This window comes from Prunus avium, chromosome 2 (assembly GCF_965620075.1).
Source record: "Prunus avium chromosome 2, drPruAviu1.hap1.1, whole genome shotgun sequence".
Taxonomy (NCBI): domain Eukaryota; kingdom Viridiplantae; phylum Streptophyta; class Magnoliopsida; order Rosales; family Rosaceae; genus Prunus; species Prunus avium.
Genome location: NC_142285.1, coordinates 1,662,414 through 1,685,990, shown reverse-complemented (window position 1 = coordinate 1,685,990; position 23,577 = coordinate 1,662,414). Strand labels below are relative to the sequence as shown.

The following is a 23,577-nucleotide window of genomic DNA, read 5'->3' as shown; positions in this document are numbered from 1 at the left end:
ACTCCACATTCATCATCTTCATAAGGTTTCCTGAAAACATTAAAAATGTTAATTTCCAATGTCATGTTACCAAAACTGAGTTTCATTATCCCACTCCTACAACTGATGTGTGCATCACATGTAGCAAGGAAGGGACGTCCTAAAATGACAGGAATTTCATTTTCAGAATGCAAAACAGGTTGTGTATCAAAAACAACAAAGTCAACAGGGTAGTAAAATTTGTCCACTTGGACCAATACATCCTCAATTACCCCTCTCGGCACTCGTACAGAACGATCAGCAAGTTGCAACTTCATTGTTGTGGGCTTCAATTCACCAAGACCTAACTGCAAATACACTGAATATGGCAACAAATTTACACTAGCCCCCAAATCAAGCAAAGCACAATTGATGTAATTTTTTCCAATTACACATGAAAGAGTGGGACTTCCTGGATCTTTGTATTTAGGAGGGACCTTATGTTGCAACAATGCACTCACATGTTCAGTCAAAAATGCAGTTTTCTTCACCTGATGCTTTCTTTTAAATGTGCACAGATCTTTTAAAAATTTAGCATAAGAAGGAATCTGTTTAATAGCATCTAACAGAGGAATATTAACTTTGACTTCTTTAAAAACATCCAAAATTTCATGATTTTGATTCAATTTCTTTGGAGGATTTAAAGCTTGGGGAAAAGGAGCAGGAAAATTATTTTCATTTAATTCACTCAATTTGGACTTGTTTAGTTCATCATTATTCTTAGATTTTTCAACTTCCTTTGGTGAAGGTGTTGTATCAATTATTTTACCACTTTTAAGAGCAATGACAGACTTAGCATGTTCAATTGAGGTTTCACACAAATTAACATTTTTTGGATTTGGTTGAGTTTGAGAAGGAAATTTCCCTTTTTCATTTATTGCAAAAGAATTTGTCAATTTAGAAATTTGGCTTTTAATTTCTTTATTTTCATCAACCATTTGACCAAACAAGGTATCATACCTTTGATTTTGCTTCTGTTGTTCCTGCATAAATGCTTGAAGAGTATCGCTCAAAGATGGTCTAGCATTAAATGTATTAGTTGTAGGAAATTGATGATTGAAAGAATTTCTCTCACTTACCTGAGGTTGTGAATCATTGCTCCAACGAAAATTTGGATGATTCCTTGTCGCTGGATTGTAAGTGTTGGAAAAAGGAGAATATTGTTGTTTGAAGTTTCCAACAGCAGCACAACGCTCCTCATAAGCTCCTTTCATTTCCTGAAAAATTGGGCAATTTTTAACAGTATGACCAATCTCATAACAAGAATCACATACTTGATTAACATCAGCTTGAAAAACAGGTTGAGGCAAATTTGATTTTTCCGTTTTCAAAGCAGCTATCTCTTTAGTCAAAACCTCAAATTTTAATTTCCAATCATCTTCTTCTTTTAATTGATAAATTCCTTTATTAGTAGAAGATGTGGCAATTCTTGACCGATCAGTGGTCTCAACTGGACTGGGGACAGTCCATTGATGAGCTTTTTCAGCAATTTCATCCAAAAATTCTAGGGCATCATCAGGGTCTTTTTGCATAAAATTTCCATTACACATTGACTCAACAAATTGGCGATCACGAGGGAGAAGTCCCTCATAGATATAACTAGCAAGACGCCAATTTTCAAAACCATGGTGTGGGCACAAATTCAAAAGCTCTTTAAATTTTTCCCAAGTTTGATACAAAGTTTCATTTTCCTTTTGAGAGAAATTTGAGATTCTTTTCTTAAGAGCAATCGTCTTGTGATTAGGAAAATACTTGTTAAAAAATGCTTGAGTCATTTCCCCCCAAGAACCTATGGATCTAGCCCTTAATGAATACAACCAACTTTTAGCCTTTTCTTTTAAGGAAAAAGGAAAAAATTTCAACCTTATGAAATTAAGCCTATCAAGTTGAACATTGTAAAAAGTGCCAATAGCCTCTTCAAATTCCCTAACATGCACATAAGGATTTTCACTTTCCATGCCATGAAAAATGGGAAGCAGTTGAATCATTCCAGGTTTGAAATCATAATTTGGCATGTTAGGTGGAAACATGATGCATGACGGATTTGGTGCACGAATAGGATGCAAAAATGTCTCTAAAGTTCTAGGTGCAACTACTTCTCTCATTTCATTATTCTCAATCTCATTATTTTCAATATGAGCATTAATTTCTTGTTCATTATTCGCAATTTCTTGTTCATCATTCACAATTGCTGCCATGCTTTCAGATTTGTTGGAATTTTCAGTTGAAGAAGTTGAAGCAGAATGTTCTAAATTAACAGTTTCAGACTTTTTGACAAACCTTCCTAGATGATCTCTAGGTCGCATAAAGAAAATAAATAGATAAACAAAAAATACAAATACAAATATATATTAACAATGAGATAAGTTTGGAAAGAGTGTACCAGATGTGAAGAATTTCACATAACCAGCAAACCTTTGACCAAGGGGATCTCTGCACTCTTTGACAAGCCGCTCCCCGGCAACGGCGCCAATTTGTTCGTACCACTTTTACAAAAATCAAAGGAGATAGTATCGTATAGTAGTGTAGCTCGGAAGTCCGAGTGTCGTATCCACAGAGAGCAGTGTAAAGAAAATAACAGAGATGAAAAAGAACAAGTGTGATTGAGAGGTAGAATTATGCAAGATTTGATTTGGAGAAAATTTAATTGATTAAAACACTAAGGCATTGGGTTTCCACTTTTAACATAAGCATGCAACTCTTAATAATTTGATCCACAAAATATTTTCCATTGTAGTTGTTCAAAATAATTAAAGCTATTTTTAATTTCCTTTAGAAGTATTCTAAGAATAACTTGTACCATTGGCAACAAACTATCAAAAAAATAATCTTCATCAAAATTCTATTAATCTTTAGTAATTCTCTTCTCTTTTAAAAGCATGAAAGTTTTTACTACACTATGGGAAAAACATGATTGAACCCATGAAATAGATTATCAAACATTCATCAATTAATTAAAAAGAAAACTACAAATTCCATTTGAACAAAAACTACAAATTCACATTAAAGCTTAAGTTTGGATCAAACTAATAAAAATTACACACTTATATTAAAAGTTTCCTCCCTAGCCCTAGCTAGGGAGTTAGTTCCCCATAATAAAATAAAACTAAAAACAGAATTTAAGACTTAGAAATATGGAGGGAAAAGAGAAAAAGCTCAAGATTGTGGAGCTTGGTGTAGTTTTACAATGCCGTAGCTCCATCTATTTATAGGAGGATGGGAGCAATATTCATGATTTTAATATGTCTTCCACTTGCCATCAAACCAATTGCCAAGTTGCTTTCTTTAATTAATTCATTGTGATGATGACTCCTTATCTAAATTCTTCAAAACTTTCTTCCACTTGAACACTTTGTCATGCATTTCCATACTTTCCTTCTTCTCATTGTCGGGTATCACTCTTGAATTTCTCCACACCACTCTCCACTTGCTTCTTTACTCCAAGCTTTTATCATTTCAAATAAGTACCCATCATTTTCAAATATATTCCTTAATCTTGGCCTAGTTCCTTGACTTTGGTTTTCACAAAGATCTTTGAGTCTTCTTATCAATTGCTCCACTTGCTCATCTATCGTATCTTCTCATAAAAACTGCAGCAACTTTCCTCAAATTGTAGCTAGATAACAACTCAAGCATCATCATTCTTCTTTGCATTCATTGGTTGCAAGTAGTCAATTTGAACTTCTCCTTCATTGTTTATTCATTCTTTCTTTATTTCTTCAATGATGGAAGCTTTGCATGCATGTCCTAGAGTATATTCATGCAATTGATTGCTTCTTCTTTTCATTTGTTTTATCTTCAATTGCATTTGCTGCTGCACATATTTCTTCTCATCCTTTACTTTCTTCTTGCAACACATTACTTACTTCTTTTCCTCAACATGCTATTGGTGGAAGACACTTAATATCTACAAACAACCACTCATTAAATATAAAAACAAAGATTGGAAAGAAACAATAAAAATACTTTAATAGATTTATATAAAACAAAAGAAAATACTAACAAATATAAATTTAAGGATAAAACTTGTATTAATTTTGTGCTCATCACCAAGCAAGGTATCTGTTTAGAGACTCGTTCAAGGGATGCTTCCTCAGCAAGTAACTGAGCTCTGAATCTTCAGTAACCCCAAAATCATCAATCACATTTGCTGTAAAAGAAACCATAAACAAATCCCATAATTCCATGTATCTGTAGCACATCATCTCCATTTGAAATTTCCAAGTCATATAATTTGTTTTGTATCATCTAGTTTAACACTTACTCAACTACTAACAGCAGGAATCAAGGACAAGATTGGGGATTGCAAGATTTTGAGTTGATTTGCAGAAACCATGATCAATGACAGAAAGTTGAGTTCTTTATAGAAGAAATTTGGAATTTCTCACAATTTTGGTTTAATGGCACAACTTGTATTTGATATGTTAACAGAAAGATCTACAAATTCTGCCGTGTTGGAGCAACGTAGATAGTCGTCCGTAGCCACAGTGGACCTGGCCCGAAGAACATTAAAGATTGAATAACTCTGCATATTCAGCAGACAAATTAACAACTTGGATGTTTCAGATGGCCGTAGCAGATCATCATAGGTAGGTTGCTGGATTAATTCTTGTGTCCAACATTCCGATAGCATCGATCCTATATTTGTTGCTAGGGGTTTTGCATCATCGAGAAGAATCAAATCGAACCGATAGAAGGATTTTTATGTATGATTTTATTGTTTACTTCAACTCGTGGTAAAATGTCTCTAATTGTCTGATGTGAAGGAAGCTTAATTAACTACATTCCAAGTACTTTACTTGAGATCAAGTTTTTGTTAGTGTTTTCTGATGTATGAGAGTGATAGTGACGAAAGAGAGAAGAAGAAACATGAGAATGGCAAAAGGAATGAAACGTTCCCCTTACTGCTCTGCTACACTGAAGCAGAGGAAGGTTCTCTTTCTATTTCATTGCAACCTCACGCACTTGGAATGAGGAATGTAACCGTTAGGCACAGTAGCTGGATCTCTTACATCACAAGACGATCTCAGCAATCCATCTAAGTATCCAATAGGATCTTTACACTTGGCTATGAAAAATAAAAGAGTAAAATACTGTTTTAACTAACTCCTAAATCAGCTAAAGAACTTATAATTCAACAGTTTGAACCTGTGCCAATTAACAATCTTTGCTTGCTAGCAACAAATGCTTTAGAGTAACTAGTAGGCTAGAATCATGTGCGTTGCTTAACCAGTATTTACTTGAAAGATTCCAATTACAGGGCCTTATAAAGACTAGCAATGAGGATCCATTTTCCACAACCCCATATTTGAAACAAACACTTGAAGTTGTTGTAATTTAATCCACCTCTGTTTTTATTCTGAATCAAAGCAATGGCTGAAGGAGTCCTCTTCAACATTGCAGAAGGGATCATTGGCAGGTTGACCTCCCGTGGGTTCCAAGAGATGGGATTGATTTGGGGTGTCAAAGGTGAGCTCCTGAAGCTTCAAGAGACAGTTGCCCAAATCCAAGCTGTTCTTCTTGATGCAGAGCAAAAGCAAGCGACTCATGCAGTCAAACTGTGGCTTCAAAGCCTAGAAGATGTTGTTTATGAAGCTGATGACGTGCTAGATGAATTTTATGCTGAAGTACAGTGGAGACAAATGATGCCTATAAATAATCAAGTGTCAAAGCAGGTATGCATCTTCTTCTCTAGCTCAAACCAGCTTGCTTTTCGGCTAAAGATGGATCATAAGATTAAACGTATTTAGGAGAGACTTAATGTGATTGCATCTCGTAGAAACTTCAACTTAGAAGTGAGTCGTGAAGATACACGATTTATAACTAGAGAGAGGGTAACTCACTCTTTTGCCCCTACGGAAACCATTATAGGGAGAAATGAAGATAAAAATGCAATTCAGAAAGAAAGGGACGACAAAACCCTAACTAAACTTTTTCTCTCTGCGCCGCTCTACCTTGGGGGGGGGGGAAAGGAGGTCCGCTCCTCCTCCCCTCTCCTCTGGATTTCTCTTCTCTATCCTGTTACTGCAGCTGGTGTATCTCCTTGCTGAGATCTGCCGACCCATCTTCTCCCCCTCTCGTGGGTGTTCCTGCTCACCCCTTTGCGGGTGCTTCCGCTTTCCCCTTTGTGGGTGCTTCCGCTTTCCCCTTTGTGGGTGTACCTGTTCCCCCCTCTGTGGGTGGTCTGCTCTCCCCTCTGTGGGTGCTCTACTCTCCCTTTGCGGGAGTTTTGTTCTCCTTGGCTTCAGGCCTCCTATCTGGCTTGTTTTGCTGTGTCCGATTCTCTCTCATTGTGAGGAGATGGTGATGTACTTGAGCTTTAATGCTCGCTTCTGGGGCTTTTTGCCTCTGATTTGGGGCTTTATGCCTCCCTTCCAGTTTTATTCCCCAGATCTCCCCCATTCCAATCCTCTCGGCGTGGTTCCTTGGTTGCCCTTCGATCGGTTCCTGCTTTCCTCCTCTAGGTGTACTGGTGACTTCGGTTCGGGTGGAGATGGAGAATCTCGGGTGGACATTCACTCAGACCCCCTCTCTCCCAGCTCGATCTGGTTCCATCTATTGGCTTCTGCTGTGATACCGCAAAACGAGAAATCTCGTACAACATGGAATTTGTGTAGAGCCACGGCTTTGCTACGGCTCGGGTGCTTGCACCACCTTCTTCCAATCTCATGGTCCTGTTCCTGCTCCCCTTGCCTTGGGCCTGCTAGGATTGTGGTTGGCTTATGGTGGCTGATTTGTGGTGGATTTGTATTTTTTTCGAACTTGTTGTTGCTTTGTTCACTGGGCTCTTTTGCCCCTTTTATTTCAGCTTGGTTTGTCTTTTTTAAGTTTGTTTTATCTGGTGATATCATCATCTGGGACAACCTCTTTGTTCCTGCTTACCTGATATTGCAGATTAGTTTAGTTTCTCTGGCTTCCTTACTGGGTTGCCCTGTTTGTTGTACTGTTCCCTCCCCGTTTTGGGTGAGGCTTTGAAATGAAGTTCATCTTCTGACCAAAAAAAAAAGAAGATAAAAATGCAATTAAACAACTCTTGTTTGATACCATTCTGAAGAGAATGTATCAGTCATTTCCGTAGTCGGATTCGGAGGATTGGGAAAAACTGCACTTGCCCAACTCATATTCAACGATCCAGAAGTCCAACCCTTTTTTGAGCTGAAAATATGGATATGTGTCTCTAATGTATTTGAGTTGGATATACTAGTTAAGAAAATCATTCAATCTGCAACTAATGACATAGCCAAAAGCCTTGAGATTGATCAGTTGCAAAAAGAACTGAGGAAAATAATAGATGGGAAGAGATACCTCCTTGTGTTAGATGATGTTTGGAACGAGAATCGTGAAAAATGGTTTGGCTTGCAAAACTTGTTGTTGGGTGGTGCAAAAGGTAGCAAAATATTAATAACCACTCGTAGTGAAATAGTTGCAAAGATAAGGGATAGAGCAAAAATACATTACTAATTAAGGGGTTTGGATGAAAATCAGTCCTGGTCTTTATTTAAGAAAATGGCATTCCAAGATGGAAAAGAGCCAACGAGTTCAAAAATCAAGGCCATTGGGGAGGAGATTGCTAAAAAATGCCGAGGAGTTCCGCTTGCTATAAGAACAACAGGACGAATGTTGTACTCCAAACATCAAGAAAATGAATGGTTGGCTTTCAAGAATAGCATGTATTTTACCAACACTTAAGCTAAGTTATGATGCTCTCCCATCACATTTGAAACATTGCTTTGCTTATTGTAGCCTCTTCCCATCTGATTATGAGATTCCTGTGGAGAGGTTAATTAAACTACGGATGGCACAAGGGTTTATTCAGTCTTCACATGAGAATGAGGGTTTGGAAGATGTTGGTTATGAATATTTTAAGGAATTACTTTGGAGATCCTTTTTCCAAGAAGAAAGAGAAGACGAATTTGGTATGATAAGCTGGTGTAAAATGCATGATTTGATGCATGAACTTGCAATTTCAGCATCAGGGAACGGAAAGTACAATAATAGATTCAAATCAAAAGAATGTTGATGAAAAACTGCGTCATGTTTCTTTTTGCTTTGATGGTTATTATCCTTCACAATGGAAAATCCCAACCCCCTTGCTAAAGGCAAATAAGATACGCACTTTTCTTTTTCAAAATAAATTATGTAGCCGTATTGATGAGAAAAGGTCCAAGTCGTCTTGCAACGTAATTGCTTCAAATTTTAAGTCATTGCGTATGTTGAGTCTGAATTTCATGGGATTCATAACCCTACCAAATTGTCTTGGACGGTTCAATCTTTACGAAGTATGTGGCTTCATCCCAACAAGTAGCAGATGTATTCACGAAGCCATTGGGGAAAGATGCCTTTTCAGCCATGTTGCGCAAGTTGGAAGTTCTTGACATTCAGTCTCCAACTTGAGGGGGAGTGTTAAGAAATTGATACGATACAAGATGTTAGGGGATTGATTTGATTATGCAATCCCTTGACTATCAGCAGTAGAATTACAAGACTGTAGGAATAAATATCTGATTTGATTTGTATATATATTTACCTTTCTTGTACCCCTAAATGATAGAATCACATCTCTATAAATTACAATATCACACTAATGAAAACTCATTCTGTCAGAACTATTCTTTCGTTCATATCCTACCTTGTTTTACAAACTGCCATTCAAAGTCAATATTCATGTGACACTTCATTTCCAACTTCCAAGAAAAGGAACTATCATATATCTCTCAAGAGGAAAACATATGAGAAGTTGGAAGTCATGGCCATAATGTGTATGTATGGGTTTTTTGTTTTTTATCAATGGCATGGTACGTCAGGTGGGGCAGCTCCACGATCCAACCTGACCTCCTCAACTACTCTAAGAAATAGAATTGTGAAGAGCTCCAGATGAAAATCATGCATCTTCTCCACTCTTATTTTCCATTGATTTAAAACCCTGGTTGTTCAACTTCTTATTCATATGATCTTAACCACTCAACAACCCCATTGGATTAATATAATCTCTATATTTGTTTGTTATATTCTTATTATGTGAATAATTAATTTGGCGAGTCCTAACAATAATGATGATTTAGCATTTTATCTAGTTCACAAAGAGGGCAAATTATTAGAATGTGAGCAGTTAATCCATTGGTCTCAATTAACTAGTTCCATCGCGGTATATATATATATATATATATATATATATATATATATCCTATATTTACTGCTATGTGTATGGTACTCCAAATTGAAGCAGATAATTAATTATTAGCTTATACTATTGTTGAACAAATCAGTATATCATTCTTGCGTCTGTAAATTTTCTGATGTAGAGCATATATATATAGTCGAGATGATCGAGGAGCTGTTTGATAAGCGTAACATCAAAATCTAATTGTTGCAGGCCGAATATCGTTGTTTGGTAAGTTAAATCATCATTTTTAGTATTAAGAATAATTTTGGAATTTTTGAATCCAATTAGTATTCCTAGTAGTACTAGGGTTTGAGGTAGTATTTAAACAAACTTTAACTAAGAGATTAGGGTTGTTATTCCGAGTATAATTATCAATAAATCATCAGACTTTTCTCAATTTTATGGTGAATTCCAGATTTCATTTGATCACCAACCCATTATTACGCTGCATCCTTTTTTTTTGGCAAAGAAGCAGGAAATAACAAAATTGGCAGAGACAGCGAGCTAGCACCTACTCCCACTTTAGAAATGACATAATTGAGGTAAACTTGTTAAGACTAAGAGACAGTTTGGCATTGCTATGCTGTGAAAATAATCGCTGTCAGATTTGCTGTGAGAGAAATCAGCTGTAAGAGAAAGCAGTTTAGCGTTTGGTAAACTTTTTGTTAGAAGTATTGTTGGTACTGATTCTAGCATAATTAGAAAAAAAATTGCAGCATAATCATTAAACCCAGCGCCTCTTCGAAACTGATTCCTGCATAATCAGAAAATGAAAGCACCTCATTAGCTGCTTTCCCTTATAGCTTTCTCTCACAGCAATTTTTAATAATAAGTGATTTTCTCATAGTTTACCAAACGGGCTGGGCTTCTCAAAATTTTTTAAAAATCACTTATCACCCAAAATAAGCAATGCCAAACCGGCACTAACTACGGTTGGTAGTGCAGATTAATTGGTTATAACCACCCAATAATTGTTTATGAAAATATAATTAGAGTAGTTAAGCAATGACAATTACAACTTGATAAATAATTTTGGATTCAAATAACCTGCAGCATATGGTAGAGCAAGAAAAATAAAATAATAATAAACAATAAGTCAAATATTGCCATGATCCTTACATTTAAACTACCACATATACTTTTTTAAAATGCATGTTTTCATCACCATCTTGCATTTTGAGTTGTTTATAATGAAGCGTACGTTTGCATTTAAAACTTGTTTTCTATTGAAGCATGTATACGACCACGTAATTCTTACTAAAAATTTATGAGAGATATATCAAGACATTGAGATAACGCCAATTAAATAAAATGACACTCACTCTGAGGTCATCTATCTATAATATTATTATTTTTTAATATCCTTTTTTAATGCGCAAAATGATGAGGAGATCATGTGGCAAACTGGCATGCGAGCTAGAGAATGTGCCAAAATGTTGTCCCAAAAATTTAATGAAAATTAAAAGTGGGTCATGACTATGGATGGTCATGTTTTACCAACCAAGACCATGAATTATTAAAGAGTAATGTATAGCTTGATGTATAATGTCCTGGTCAGAAATTTGATAAAATAAATAATGAGTGGTTTCACTATTAATATTGTCGAGGCCTTTTGTGATAAAACCATACACGTACTGAACTTTTCAAGTAAGTAAATTAAGGATAATATTAGTATTGCTAATAAGTGGTTAAGTTGGAGACAATATTTTTTTTTACAGTAGAAGGGCAAATATTCCACAAGAAAGAACATTAACAAATAAAAGTTCTCCCCTTTATATTAGAATACAAACAACAACACGCATGCCATGGGCGCTTAGACAAACCTTATTATTACTAGGTGGACATCTAAAACTACATCATGTTGATGTTGAATGCATAAGTAATAAGTTGTTTTTGTTTTCTTCTTTTCCTTCCAATGTGTCTTACCCTAAATATTTTAGTACATGTTGTTGAGCTGCAAATATCACACTAATATATTAAAATGAAAATATTGACGTTAATTCTAACAATATATATATAACATAACATTGTTATATAAGTTTCCATCCAAAAGCCTATTAATCATAGAACGTGTGCTAATAATATAATTAAATTTGCTATGGCTCTACATTTTTTATGACATATTATTAGGATTACACAATTAATGGTTTAAATCATGCGTATTCATATACATACATATAAAACTATACAAAAAATGATGTATTATATTTATCGTGTTACATCACATTCCCTTGAAATTTTGATGTTGTTTTTGGTCCAAAATGAATTTTTTGTTGTTGAAGAAATTAACAAATAAATAAATAGTCTTTGGATTCCTCTTTACCCTGCAGCCTGCATAATAAAATTGTGATTGGACTAAAGAATATTTGACTCAACTACATGGCAGCTAGTGTGGACGGCTGACAAATTATTACATGACAAGTTATATGTCATGTTATTAGTAATTTAATATATAAAAAAAGAGATTAATATGAAAGTAGATAGCCGGCAATGGCATCTATTGGAATTGCCGTGTAAAACACATAATACACAGACAAGATATTGAATAAATAAATAATAATTGCTCAGGTATTCAACTCTATCGTCTTTACATTCACATGATATTGAATAAATAAATAATAATTGATATGCAACCATTACATGATATGAAAGTAGATAGCCGGCCATCTATTGGAAACAAAGAGATTAATATAAAAGTAGATATGAAAGTAGATATGCCGGCCATCTATTGGAATTGCCGTGTAAAACACATAATACACAGACATGAAACCAAAACCAAGAGTCATTATTGTTGTTGACGTCACCAACCAATTGGAAACAACAAACACCAACGGCTATCACACATGTCACCAACCAATTGGACTCCTCCATTAAAATAATGACAAAAACAGTCAAAGATGACATTTCGGCATTTCCTCTTCAACTTGCTCCACTTGCTGTTCCACACCAAATATTCAAAGCTTTCCCACCTGATTTGATGCATGTTTCCTCCTTCCTTTGTCCAATTATTAATACTCTTGCTCCACTTGCTGTTCCACACCAAATAACTCTATCAACAAACAACTTTCGGCAAGAATACTCTTTTCCTTTCTCCAAGTGAATACTCTTTTCCTTTCTCCAATGGCCGAAGGAGTCCTCTTCAACATTGCACAAGGGATCATTGAAAGGTTAGGCAATCTTGTTTTCCAAGAGATTGCGTTGCTTTGGGGTGTCAAAGATGACCTCCAAAAGCTGAAGGAGAAAGTTGCCCAACTCCAAGCTGTTCTTCTTGATGCTGAGCAAAAACAAGCCAACAATAATGAAGTCAAAGTGTGGCTTGAAAGCGTAGAAGATGCAGTTTATGAAGCTGATGACGTGCTCGATGAGTTTTATACTGAAGCTCAATGGAGACAAATGGTGCCTGGAAATAATAAAGTGTCAAAGCAGGTACGCATCTTCTTCTCTAGCTCAAACCAGCTTTTTTTTGGGCTGAAAATCGGTCATAAGATAAAAGATCTTAACAAGAGACTCCATGAGATTGCCTCGAATAGAACATTTGGTCTATTAGAAGGGAATCATGAAAATGTAGAATTTGTAAGAAGAGAGAAGGTCAACCACTCATCTGTCCAGGAGGATAATATAATAGGGAGAGATCAAGATAAAACAGCAATTATTCAACTTTTGAAGGATTTGGATCCCATCTCTACAGAAAATGTCTCAACTATTTCCATAGTTGGATTTGGAGGATTGGGAAAAACTGCACTTGGCAAACTTGTCTTCAACGATAAGGAGGTTCAAGATCATTTTGATCTGAAAATGTGGATATGTGTCTCCAATAAGTTTGAATTGAATGTACTTACTGAGAAAATCATTCAATCTGCAACTAATGAGGAACCAAAAAACCTTAGGATGGATCAATTGCAAAGGAACCTTATGGGAAAGATAGATGGAAAGAAATACCTCCTTATGTTAGACGATGTGTGGAATGAAGATCGTGAAAAATGGCTTAGCTTGAAAGACTTGTTGATGGGTGGTGCAAGAGGTAGTAAAATACTAATAACTACTCGTAGTAAAAAAGTTGCAAAGATAACAGATACAACTAAACCGTATAACTTAGGGGGTTTAAGTGATGCGGAGTCTTGGAATTTGTTCAAGAAAATGGCATTCCAAGATGGAAAAGAGCCAACGAGTTCAACCATTAAGGCTATTGGGGAGGAGATTGCTAGAAAATGTAAGGGGGTTCCGCTTGCTATAAGGACCATAGGAAGTATGTTGTACTCCGAACATCAAGAATCTAAATGGTTGACATTCAAGAATAACAAGCTTTCAACAATAAGGCAAAAAGAAGATGATATTTTACCAACACTTAGGCTGAGTTATGATGTTCTCCCATCACATTTGAAACATTGTTTTGCTTATTGTAGTTTGTTCCCGCCTGATTATGAGATTCCCGTAGAGAATTTAATTAAGCTGTGGGTGGCACAAGGGTTCGTTAAGTCTTCAAATCCTAATGAGTGCTTGGAAGATGTTGGTTATGAATATTATAACGAACTAGTTTGGAGATCTTTTTTCCAAGAAGAAGAAAAAGATGAGTTTGGTATAATAAAAAGCTGTAAAATGCATGATCTCATGAATGAACTTGCTGTTAAAGTGGCAGGGAAGGGAAGCACAATAATAGATCGCAATAAGACTGATTTTGATGCAAAACGTCTTCTTCATGTATCTTTTGATTTTGATGTTGATTCGTCGAAATGGAAAATACCAACATCCTTGCTGGAATCAAATAAGCTAAGGACTTTCCTTTTCCTGAGCCAAAACTGGGAGTGGTGGCTGAAGTCATTCCATAAGTCATTTTGTGCTACAATTGCTTCAAATTTTAAGTCATTGCGTATGTTGAGTTTGAATGGATTGAATATTACAACATTACCAAAATGTCTTAGGAAAATGAAACATTTAAGATATCTTGATCTTAATGATAACCAAAAAATGGAGAGACTTCCAAATTGGATAGTCAAACTTCAAAATTTGGAAACACTAGATCTCTCAGGATGTGGCTCTCTTATGGAATTGCCTAGAGATATCAAGAAATTGATCAACTTGAGACATCTCATTTTGAAAAGATGTCATAAATTGGCTCGGATTCCTGGTGGATTGGGTGAATTGACTCGTCTTCGTACTTTGAGTAGATTTGTTTTGAGCAAAAGCAATTCCAAGTTGAGGGACAGTGCAGGGCTCAGTGAGTTGGGGAAGCTGAAGGATTTAAGAGGAGAGTTGGAGATCAGAAATTTGAGGTACAAGAAAGATATGGTGTCAGAATTGAATTATGATGGTGCAGTTTTGAAGGAGAAACGACATCTCTATTCGTTGACTTTACATTGGATGCTCATCGAAAGAGAAAATAGTGCTGCGGTTGAGGAGGAGAGTGATGTAATTATTAACTCAATGGAAGCGCTGCAGCCCCATTCAAGTCTAAAACAGTTAACCGTGGAGTACTATATGGGTGCGAGGGTTGCGAGTTGGTTTCTCTCTCTCTCAAATATTGTTAATCTCAAATTGTTTGGCTGTGTTAGATGCCAACATCTTCCACCGTTGGATCATTTACCTCTTCTTAAGAGTCTAGAGCTTTTAAGTTTAACGAATTTGGAGTACATATCAGCAGAAGACAAGGTTAAGGACTTTGCGAGTGATGAGATGATGATGATGTCAGCTGCTTCTCCATCGATGACCTTCTTTCCCTCCTTGGATAGTCTTCGTCTAAGTCATTGCCCTAATCTCAAGGGATGGTGGAGGAATGAAACAGCTTCAGCTTCAGCTTCTTCATTTCCTTGTCTTTCTACTTTAGATATACAAAATTGTCCTAACCTAACTTCCATGCCGTTGTACCCAAATCTTGATAGCCTAAAGTTAGAGAGAAGCAGCTGGAAGGTCCTTCCCTCCTCCTTTGTTCTCTCCAAATTAAAATCTCTGGATATTAGCGGCGTTGAGGATATAGAATACGTGCCAGAAGAAGTGATTGGCAACCTCACATTACTTGGGCAGCTTGTAATTTTAGATTGCCCTAATTTGGTATCACTACCAGATGAAGGGATGGGTCGCCTCATCTCCTTACAGAGACTGGATATTTCAAATTGTCCTAAATTGGCATCACTACCAGAAGGGATCGGCAACCTCACATTACTCCAGGACCTCCTAATTAACGATTGTCCTAATTTGGCATCACCACCAGAATGGATCGGCAACCTCACATTACTCCAGAGCCTCCAAATTAGCGGTTTTCCGAATTTGGCATCTCTACCAGAATGGATCGGCAACCTCGCATTACTCCAGCAGCTCCATATTAACAATTTTCCTAATTTAACATCTCTACCAGAATGGATCGGCAACCTCAAATCACTTTCCGATCTTACAATTGGACGCTTCCCCAATCTGACATTACTACCAGAAGGGATGGGCAACCTCAAATCACTTCAGGAGCTTTGGATATTCGATTGCCCTAATTTGGCATCACTCCCAGAAGGGTTTCGTTGCCTTGCCTCATTAAAAAGGTTGACGATTGACGGTTGCCCCATCTTAAAGCAAAGATGCCAGAAAGAAACAGGTGAGGACTGGTCCAAGATTGCTCACATCTCAAACATCCGCATTGGTGCGTTTTTCTAACTAAATTCTTTCTTTTGCATTCACACTTTCATTCAAATGGCAACCAACCTCAGCTTGTTCATTTTCTTCTTTTTCAGATGATTTGTTGATTGGGTAACAGCAGGTCACCAAGAAAGTGGTATGTATGTATTAGATGATGAACCCTTGATCCTAACATTGTTTTGTTGTTGGTATGTTCACATGATAATAACATTCGGTTTTGTTTCTTAATTTTCTTTCATGGATATGCAGTGATTAAAAGAAGAAATTGATTAGGCATCCTGGCTTTGATCATACAAGTGACTCTCAGTTGTAATTGTGATGAATTTAGGTAATTCTAACTCTCAAATTTCCTTATGGCTTTTGAAATTGGTGCCATGTTATGAAAGCAGTTTGTATTATGTCATGATGGCTGGTATTTATGAATTAAACATTTAATTCCCTTCATTATTCATCTGTTGGATCGGCAACCTCATATTACTCCATGAGCTTTCAATTATGGATCTGCGTAATAAAAAATAATATAGTTTATAGATTTGTTCTTTGTAATCTATTATTAAAAAGAAGGCTTTTTCCAATGGTTCGAGACACCCACCCTCTTTATTAAATTGAAGGACCCAATGTCTTCCTCTCCACTTCTGGAGAATTTATACAATAGTACCACGTGTTGCCGTGTGGTAGTACGGACGAATGAGATAATGACATCTGGGCAGCAACTACAATTGAGAGAAGTAACATTAATTGGTGTTACCAAGCCAATGCCATTTCTGCAAGATTTTTTGGCCATTTAATGCTATGAAGAGCTGTCATGTTGCTTCTTCAAAAAGCTGATGAAGAATTAGCCCAATTACTTGGGTGCTAGTAAAGGAAAATCTTGATTTTTTTTTTTTTGTTTTTTTGTTTTTGGATGAAGGGGATTACTTTGAGAAATTATACAATAGCCACTATGTTATAGCCACTATGTTGCTAGAGAAAACACTAGAAAACCGCCTCGCCAAGAGGCCCGCCACAAAGCGCACCTATTACTTGTGCGCGTCATTTAAAACATTGATACTTCTATCATGCTGCCCTCTGCTACCGACTTGTTGTTCCAATGAAGTTAATTGTGTTGTTTGTTTCTTTGATACTCATTTACCCCATCATATCCTTCTGTCTTCTTTGCATGCATTATCATTTCCTGTGCTGGTTTATGCTTTGAATGCTTAAATGAGAGTTTTCATTGGTTTTTGAACATGCAGTGTAGCGAGATGGCTGGGTGGAGAGAGTAGTGCTTTGTCATCTTGGAATTGAAGATGTCAGACAGTGCCCGAACGGATGCTCCGCCTCACCGTTTTAAGCCAGTTCGAAATTGGATACTATTCCTTTATACAGAGAAGCAAAAACAAAGAGGGCAGATTTTTCGGGTTTGTACATCTCTGTTTCTTAGTCCTTTTCTAAAGAAATCAATTCCCAGCTAACTCTCCCTTCTTCCTTGTCTTTTCAGGTCCTGTGTGAGAAATGAAGTTCCCTTGAACGGTGTGCATGAGGGGAATTGAAGTTCACTTGAACCCGTATTCATGAGCATAAATAAAATACTGAAACGAACATGACCAAGTGTTCTTTAAGCTTAGATGGCGTTATGGCTTATGAAGAACTAGGAAAAGAATAATAGGTAGCTACTTCATCATATGTAATTGTTATATATTTCCACACAGGTGAACAAACATTTTTCAATTATTAAATCTCAAAAAAATTGTTCATATGGTACTAACATTGGTTTACTTTCGATCCAGTTACTTCCATACATGTGCAGTGGAGAGAAGAAGAAACAGATGGAGTGAAGAAAGCCAATAGCCATCATTCAAATGTATGCACCCTGTTAATGCACCTGGGTATTTGATCATAAGATTGACTCGACCCTTGAGCTACTACATTTAGGCTTATATACACAAACAGATAGATAATGTTCCATTCTATATGTTGTGCATGTGATTTTTGTTTCACATATTATATCCTTGTGTCTGGTTTGCGTGCATTATCATTTTCTGTGCTTGGTTATATCCTACACTTGCATAAACTTCATTCTAGTTCTATTAAGTTGATAATAACTTTTGTGGAACAGGGACCTTGTAAGAGTACTGGAAAATTGCAAGAGTGCCGAAAGAGTGTGGTTCGAAGTGTGCTCCAGTCTTGTGGGGCACTTCAGCAGTTGAGAGAGCTTCAGTATCCCAAGTGTGGTATCTTGTGCTTCTTATTCAATTACTGAAAAACCCTAGCAACCTCGTGGACGTAGCTCAATTATGAGTGAACCACGTAAAACTGTGGTGTTTGATTTGTGTGTGAATGTTTGTTTGTTTGTCCTTCATTTATCAAATCTAAATCATTTAATCACCTGGAGGGACTGTGTTAGTTGTATTAAGCAGTGCTTACAAATTCTCCCAAAACCACAATTTGTTTCAGAACCTTCAATACTTGTCTGTATTTATAATATGGTATCACATCAACAAAGAATGATAAAGGAAAATACACGCATTATAAATACATACGTAAAATAAAAGAATCACCAAGTAATAAATACTAGCAAGTAATAAATGGGTGGAAATAATAATTAAAATCTAGTGGTTGACGAGAGCAACCATGGACATGAAAAACGGGAGGCAGAGGATCATAGCCCCTGAGGCCACCACAGAGTGAGCTGCTCCTTTGTCTTGAGCCGGCGCGGGAGCGGGCGCAGCATCAAAATTTTGGGCCGAAGACACAGCCGCAAAGAAAGCCACCACGGCAAAGGCAAAGACCAAGGCCTTCGTCTTCATCACAATGCTGCTCAAATGTGCCATTGCAAATCAAAGATTTAATTTGAATGAAAGAAAAGAAAAGCTTTTAGTTTTAGCTAGAGAGAACAAATGAAGAAGAGAGTTGGGCTGATTGCTTGCTTCCCCAAATATATAGTGGAGAGAGAACATAGGTCAACAGCTGGATTTATGGGGTGGCCACGTAGAGGTGTCACAAAAGCAGAAAACTAACGGCTAGAATTTGCTTTGATTTTTCAATTTTGAAAGCCGTTGGTTCACCCACTTACTTATTTTCTTCCCACAATTGCCTTCTGCGTAAATCTTTGTTCTTCTTAGTTGACAAGTGAGACCTTGCAGGTGAGGTCGGTGGTACTATTGGCCTAATGGGGGAATTGGAGTAGAATTTGCTCTCAAATCATGACATGGTGATGTTTCATTTATTCAATTATTTAGATGACAAGTGATTAAGAGCATTTATCTCTGTATCCGAGATCCTAGATTCGATTTCAAATCCAATCTCCTCAAAAATAGCACTTTTGTAATTTAAGATCATGAGCCTCTGCATTTAGGTCCCGTGCATTTACCTGCATTTCATTAAATTTAAATCATTAAAACAATCTAACCACTTAACACATGACACGTCATCAAACTTTAAATGAGGTTTTTTTTTTCCTTCCAAAATTCACGTTAACATCGTTGAGGTTTTTGACAGGCTTCCTCCTCTCACGAGTGTGTTTCATCCAACGTGCTCTTCTCTTCTTCTTTTTCCCTTTTTAACATTTTTTTCTTCCTGGTTTGAGCTTTGTGGTTTCAATCAACTACCTTAATTCCAAATATTGTCCAACTTAGTCTGTCGTCTTAATAAAAACAGTAGTTCCAATAGTTTGTATTAAAGAAACTTTGGAATTAAAACTGCAATTCCAAATTACCCGTGAAGAAACTGAGATCGATATCAAACCAGGTGAAGCGTTGACTTTTTTGGATGTTATAATATGCAAGAGTTCAGCCATCTTCCGATTGCTTACCACCAAAGATCATTCTCTATTGACCAAGTGATCCTATGTTAATAATATATTTCGACATATATCTTTGTTGTGGCAATTGAAACTACAAAGAAAGCTCGAACCAGTAAAAAGTTCTAAAAAAATTGCTGGATGAAACACGTTCACTGAGAAAAGGAGGAAGCCCGTTAAAACAAACACTCAACATGTTCGCGTGAGTTTTGGGGAGAAAAAAAATTGCAGAGCACTAATGTAAAAATAAATTCTTCACTGAAAATAGTGAAAACAAGACAATATTCATCATGCCGACAGAGAACATTGCGTGAAAAGAATAAATTAAATTAAATTCACTGGCCGAATTTTAATAGTTCACCTCGCGCCCCAATAACTAGGGGTGGGCACGGTTCGGTACGGTACGGTATTGGGCTCATACCGCTACCGATACCGGAAATTAAAACCGGTATGGTTCGGTATGGGATTATGGTTTGCCAAAGTTGGTACCGTACCATACCGTACCGAATCGGTATGGGTATGGTATGGTACCATTTCGGTATTCAAAATGACAAAACTCAGAAATGAACCAATTGAATATTCAACCTATTCATTCACCAAAGATTCAACAAATTCAACATCCAAATCAATATCCATCAACAAATTCAACATCCAAATCATAATCAACCAAATCAATATACATCAACAAACCAAAATAAATGATAATTATGCCTTATGGCTTACAAAATTACAAACACAATCCAAACATAAATGACAAAAACAGAAAGTTATGCAATCCAAGCTTCATTTGCAGCCCACAATTTGGATTCAAGTATCCCCATCATTTGCAATTTCTGCAAATTACCCAAACAAACAATTATTAGCAGCGCAGGTTTCACCTTCTATAGTTCAGACACACTTATTGTTTACAAACATACACGTGAGCAATCAAATTTGAACAAACTGATGCAACAAAAACATATACTGTAACTGTATCACACTTCTCAGTTATTAAAACATTTGAGCAATTGCTTTCTGCAAAGTTCAAGTTTACAAGCATGCATTGCTTTATGATCACATGCTTTATCGTCCAAAAATTGTAATCAACAGGACACTTAAGAAATATTTTGTACTGTAATAATAACACCCTCAATATGAGACATGCCAGAAATAATTATCTTGAAAGTCTACAAGGCTTATAGCACCAAAATGAGCTGCAAGAACATCAACATATATAGAACTGCAACCGCAACAACTACTTTTCTGATCATAAATGGGAAAAGTCTAAGTTGAGAGACAACATTATTGTTTTCTGAGAGTTCATATGCAAATGAATTCTTAGAAAATAGAATGAAGAATCACCCTCGTATTCTAGGTCTCAAATTGTTCATTCATGAACCTGAAGACATATTACTAACAGAAAACAAAATATTTGGTACCCCAGAATCAAATAACAAACCAACAAATGCAAGCAGACAAATTGTAAGAGAGACAACAGGAGACATCATAGAATCACATTCACAAGTAAGCAGTCAAACAACACACACTGAAAATACAATCGATGAAGCTAAATGCAATATCAGATTTATACAAACACCAATGACCAATAGTTTTTAATTAGTGACATTTTTTAGAAAATTGAAAAATTAAATACCGAAATATCAGATTAGCAATTCAGCAACATTTCAATTCAGCAATTCAGCAACATTTGCAAATAATCAATTCAGCAATTCTTTCCAAAATAAATGCAAATATTGTCCTAATTCATCAATTCAGCAACATTTCAATTCAAATCAAAAGCTTATTATCAAAAGTTTCAATTCTAGACAGAGAATTTGTTGAACATAAACTTACCATTTGAGTTTGAGTCTTCGATTTGGGGCTTCCAGTTCCAGACAGAGAGAGTGATCGAGAGGAGCAGGCTTCGTCGATTTGGGGCTTCCAGACAGATTGAGAGATCGATAGATCGTCAATTTGGGGCTTCAAAGACAGAGAGAGGAAGATCGAGAGACTGAGACAGAGAGAGATTGAGAGAGAGACAGAGATCGAGTCGAGAGAGAGAGACAGAGATTGAATCGAGAGTGAGACATAGATCGAGAGATCGATCAAATTCGAGAGATTGAGTGACTGAGACAGAGATCGTGAAAGTGAGAGAGTGACAAAGAGACAGAGACCCAAGGGTTTGTTTTGGCCTGGTTCGATCGATTGAGGGTGGGTGACTGAGAAAGATCGAGAGTTTGAGAGAAAGAGAGAGCTGGCTGGGAGTGGGAGGAGAGTTCGAGAGTTCGGGTCTGTTGGGTGAGTGAGAGATCGAGTTGACGACAGAGTGAAAAAAACTCGCGTATTTTTTGTTTAGGGTTACTATTCGGTACGGTACGGTGGCATTCGGTGGCTGATATATGGTACCGCACCCATGTCATACAAGATTGGTACGGTACGGTATGATACCATATTAATTCGGTAGGTATACGGTACGGTATTAAACGGTATGGTATGACATGGTATCGGTACGGTTTCGGTATATACGGTATAGATGCCCAGCCCTACCAATAACCATAAATTGACGAATCAAAAGCAAAAAAAAAAATCTCAATAATTATATACACACACACCTACAATACAAAGATGAAGTCAAGAAAAAGCATTGAGTCCCTTTGATGAGAAAAGTTGTAAAAGCCTCCATTTGAGGCTTTGGTAGGACCAAGCCAACCTCAATCACACCCAGTATGTCTCTACTCTGGGTGAGTGACATAGCTTTTGCAACATCAATTCCAATATCCTCTATCTTTTTGGGCCTTTCCCATCCAAAATCTGTCTCATAAAGATCCACTTTAGGTGACCCAAAAACCATAACATGAAGCTCCGACCCGAACATCACCTCCCACTCCGATATCAACTTCTCTGCCCCTCCCAAAATTGCCTTGTCTAGCTTCTTAATAGTGTTTCCAATTGCCCTTGCCGCAACAACAATTCAATTTTCCCCCAACAAGTCCTTACTCACCGCCATCGACCGGCCAAACCCGACGCAATTACCGACATATGTAGGCGGTACTAGATGATCCATACAGGTTAACCCGCCCGCAATAAACCCAAAATAATTCGGATTTTCACCACACCAGATGTTGTGATTAAGATAATTTTCTTGGATTTTGACCAAACAAACCCACGGACATGCACATGTTGGGACACATGGCGATAAATGTACCGGATGTGGCTCATTTGCCTTGTTGCATAAAGTAATAATCCAGTTCTTGATGCCCTCCATTTGGGCCAAGTCCACCAAAAAAGTGGCCTTAACCACGATCGTTGAATGTCCATTATTATAATAGGACCAAGAAGAAGCAAGCCTCGTGAAGAAATTCGCTTCCACCACTCCTTCAAGAAGATAGCCTCCAACCCATATGGATCAACAATAGCCGTATGATCATAAGAGGGTTTTGAATAAATAAATAAATAGTCTTTTTTTTTTGTCTGAACCATGAGGTGGTCCTGGATGGGCCCCAACTATGGGTGGCACCTTTAAGCCTTAACCACAACCCAGACTAATCGCCACTCATACCGAGTCGGCCCGTAAGGGGTAAAGTGTTGGCCAAAGTGGTGACTCCGTACGAGAGCAGGGATCGAACCCCTAACATCTCTTAAGGAATGAGAGTGCCGAACCACTCACACCAACCACCTTGGTTATAAATAAATAGTCTTTGGATTCCTCTTTACCCCGCAGCCTGCATAATAAAATTGTGATTGGCTTGACGTGCATGGCAAAAGAATATTTGACTCAACTACATCACCGCCAGTGTGGACGGCTGACAAATTATTGTATGGCAGCTAGCTGGTCATGTATCATTTCATGTGTGTGTATAGTCATCAAATGGAGTTAATCATATATACTTAGGTATTCAACTCTATCGTCTTTTCATTCACATGAAGATAATAATTTATATGAAAACCATTACATTACATGATATTGTATAGTATTAGTTATTTAATATAAAAATAGATAGCTGGCCTCTATTGGAAT

At 36.9% G+C, this 23,577-nt stretch overlaps 1 protein-coding gene, 1 long non-coding RNA gene, 1 other non-coding gene and 2 pseudogenes across 7 annotated transcripts; 3 read left to right on the top strand and 2 right to left on the bottom strand.

Annotated features, from left to right (window-relative positions):
- Positions 1–1,638: 1,638 nt before the first annotated feature.
- On the top strand, positions 1,639–1,745 carry LOC148296231 (small nucleolar RNA R71). Its single transcript, XR_015834195.1, has one exon. It is a non-coding gene; the product is annotated as a small nucleolar RNA R71 (small nucleolar RNA).
- Positions 1,746–5,338: 3,593 nt separating this feature from the next.
- On the top strand, positions 5,339–8,445 carry LOC110764210 (putative disease resistance protein RGA3; annotated as a pseudogene).
- Positions 8,446–12,147: 3,702 nt separating this feature from the next.
- Positions 12,148–18,166, top strand: LOC110764214 (putative disease resistance protein RGA1). 5 transcript variants are annotated; one of them, XM_088248344.1, is made up of 7 exons: positions 12,148–15,758; positions 15,895–15,935; positions 16,049–16,127; positions 17,035–17,199; positions 17,280–17,447; positions 17,569–17,642; positions 17,898–18,166. In XM_088248344.1, the coding sequence occupies exons 1-2, from the start codon at positions 12,302–12,304 to the stop codon at positions 15,912–15,914; spliced, it is 3,477 nt and encodes a 1,158-aa protein (XP_088104470.1). In that variant the 5' UTR covers positions 12,148–12,301; the 3' UTR covers positions 15,915–15,935; positions 16,049–16,127; positions 17,035–17,199; positions 17,280–17,447; positions 17,569–17,642; positions 17,898–18,166. The 5 variants fall into 5 exon arrangements, with proteins under 5 accessions (XP_088104470.1, XP_088104471.1, XP_088104468.1 ...); XM_088248345.1 differs by having other exon boundaries at positions 15,895–15,939; XM_088248342.1 differs by having other exon boundaries at positions 12,148–15,803; positions 15,895–15,939.
- Positions 18,167–20,144: 1,978 nt separating this feature from the next.
- On the bottom strand, positions 20,145–21,733 carry LOC148296230 (uncharacterized). The gene is made up of 2 exons (XR_015833487.1): positions 21,414–21,733; positions 20,145–20,413 (listed from the first exon to the last, which is right to left on the bottom strand). It is a non-coding gene; the product is annotated as an uncharacterized LOC148296230 (long non-coding RNA).
- A 299-nt stretch (positions 21,734–22,032) lies between these two features.
- LOC148296229 (anthocyanin 5-aromatic acyltransferase-like) lies at positions 22,033–23,039 on the bottom strand (annotated as a pseudogene).
- Between the last annotated feature and the right edge of the window lie 538 nt (positions 23,040–23,577).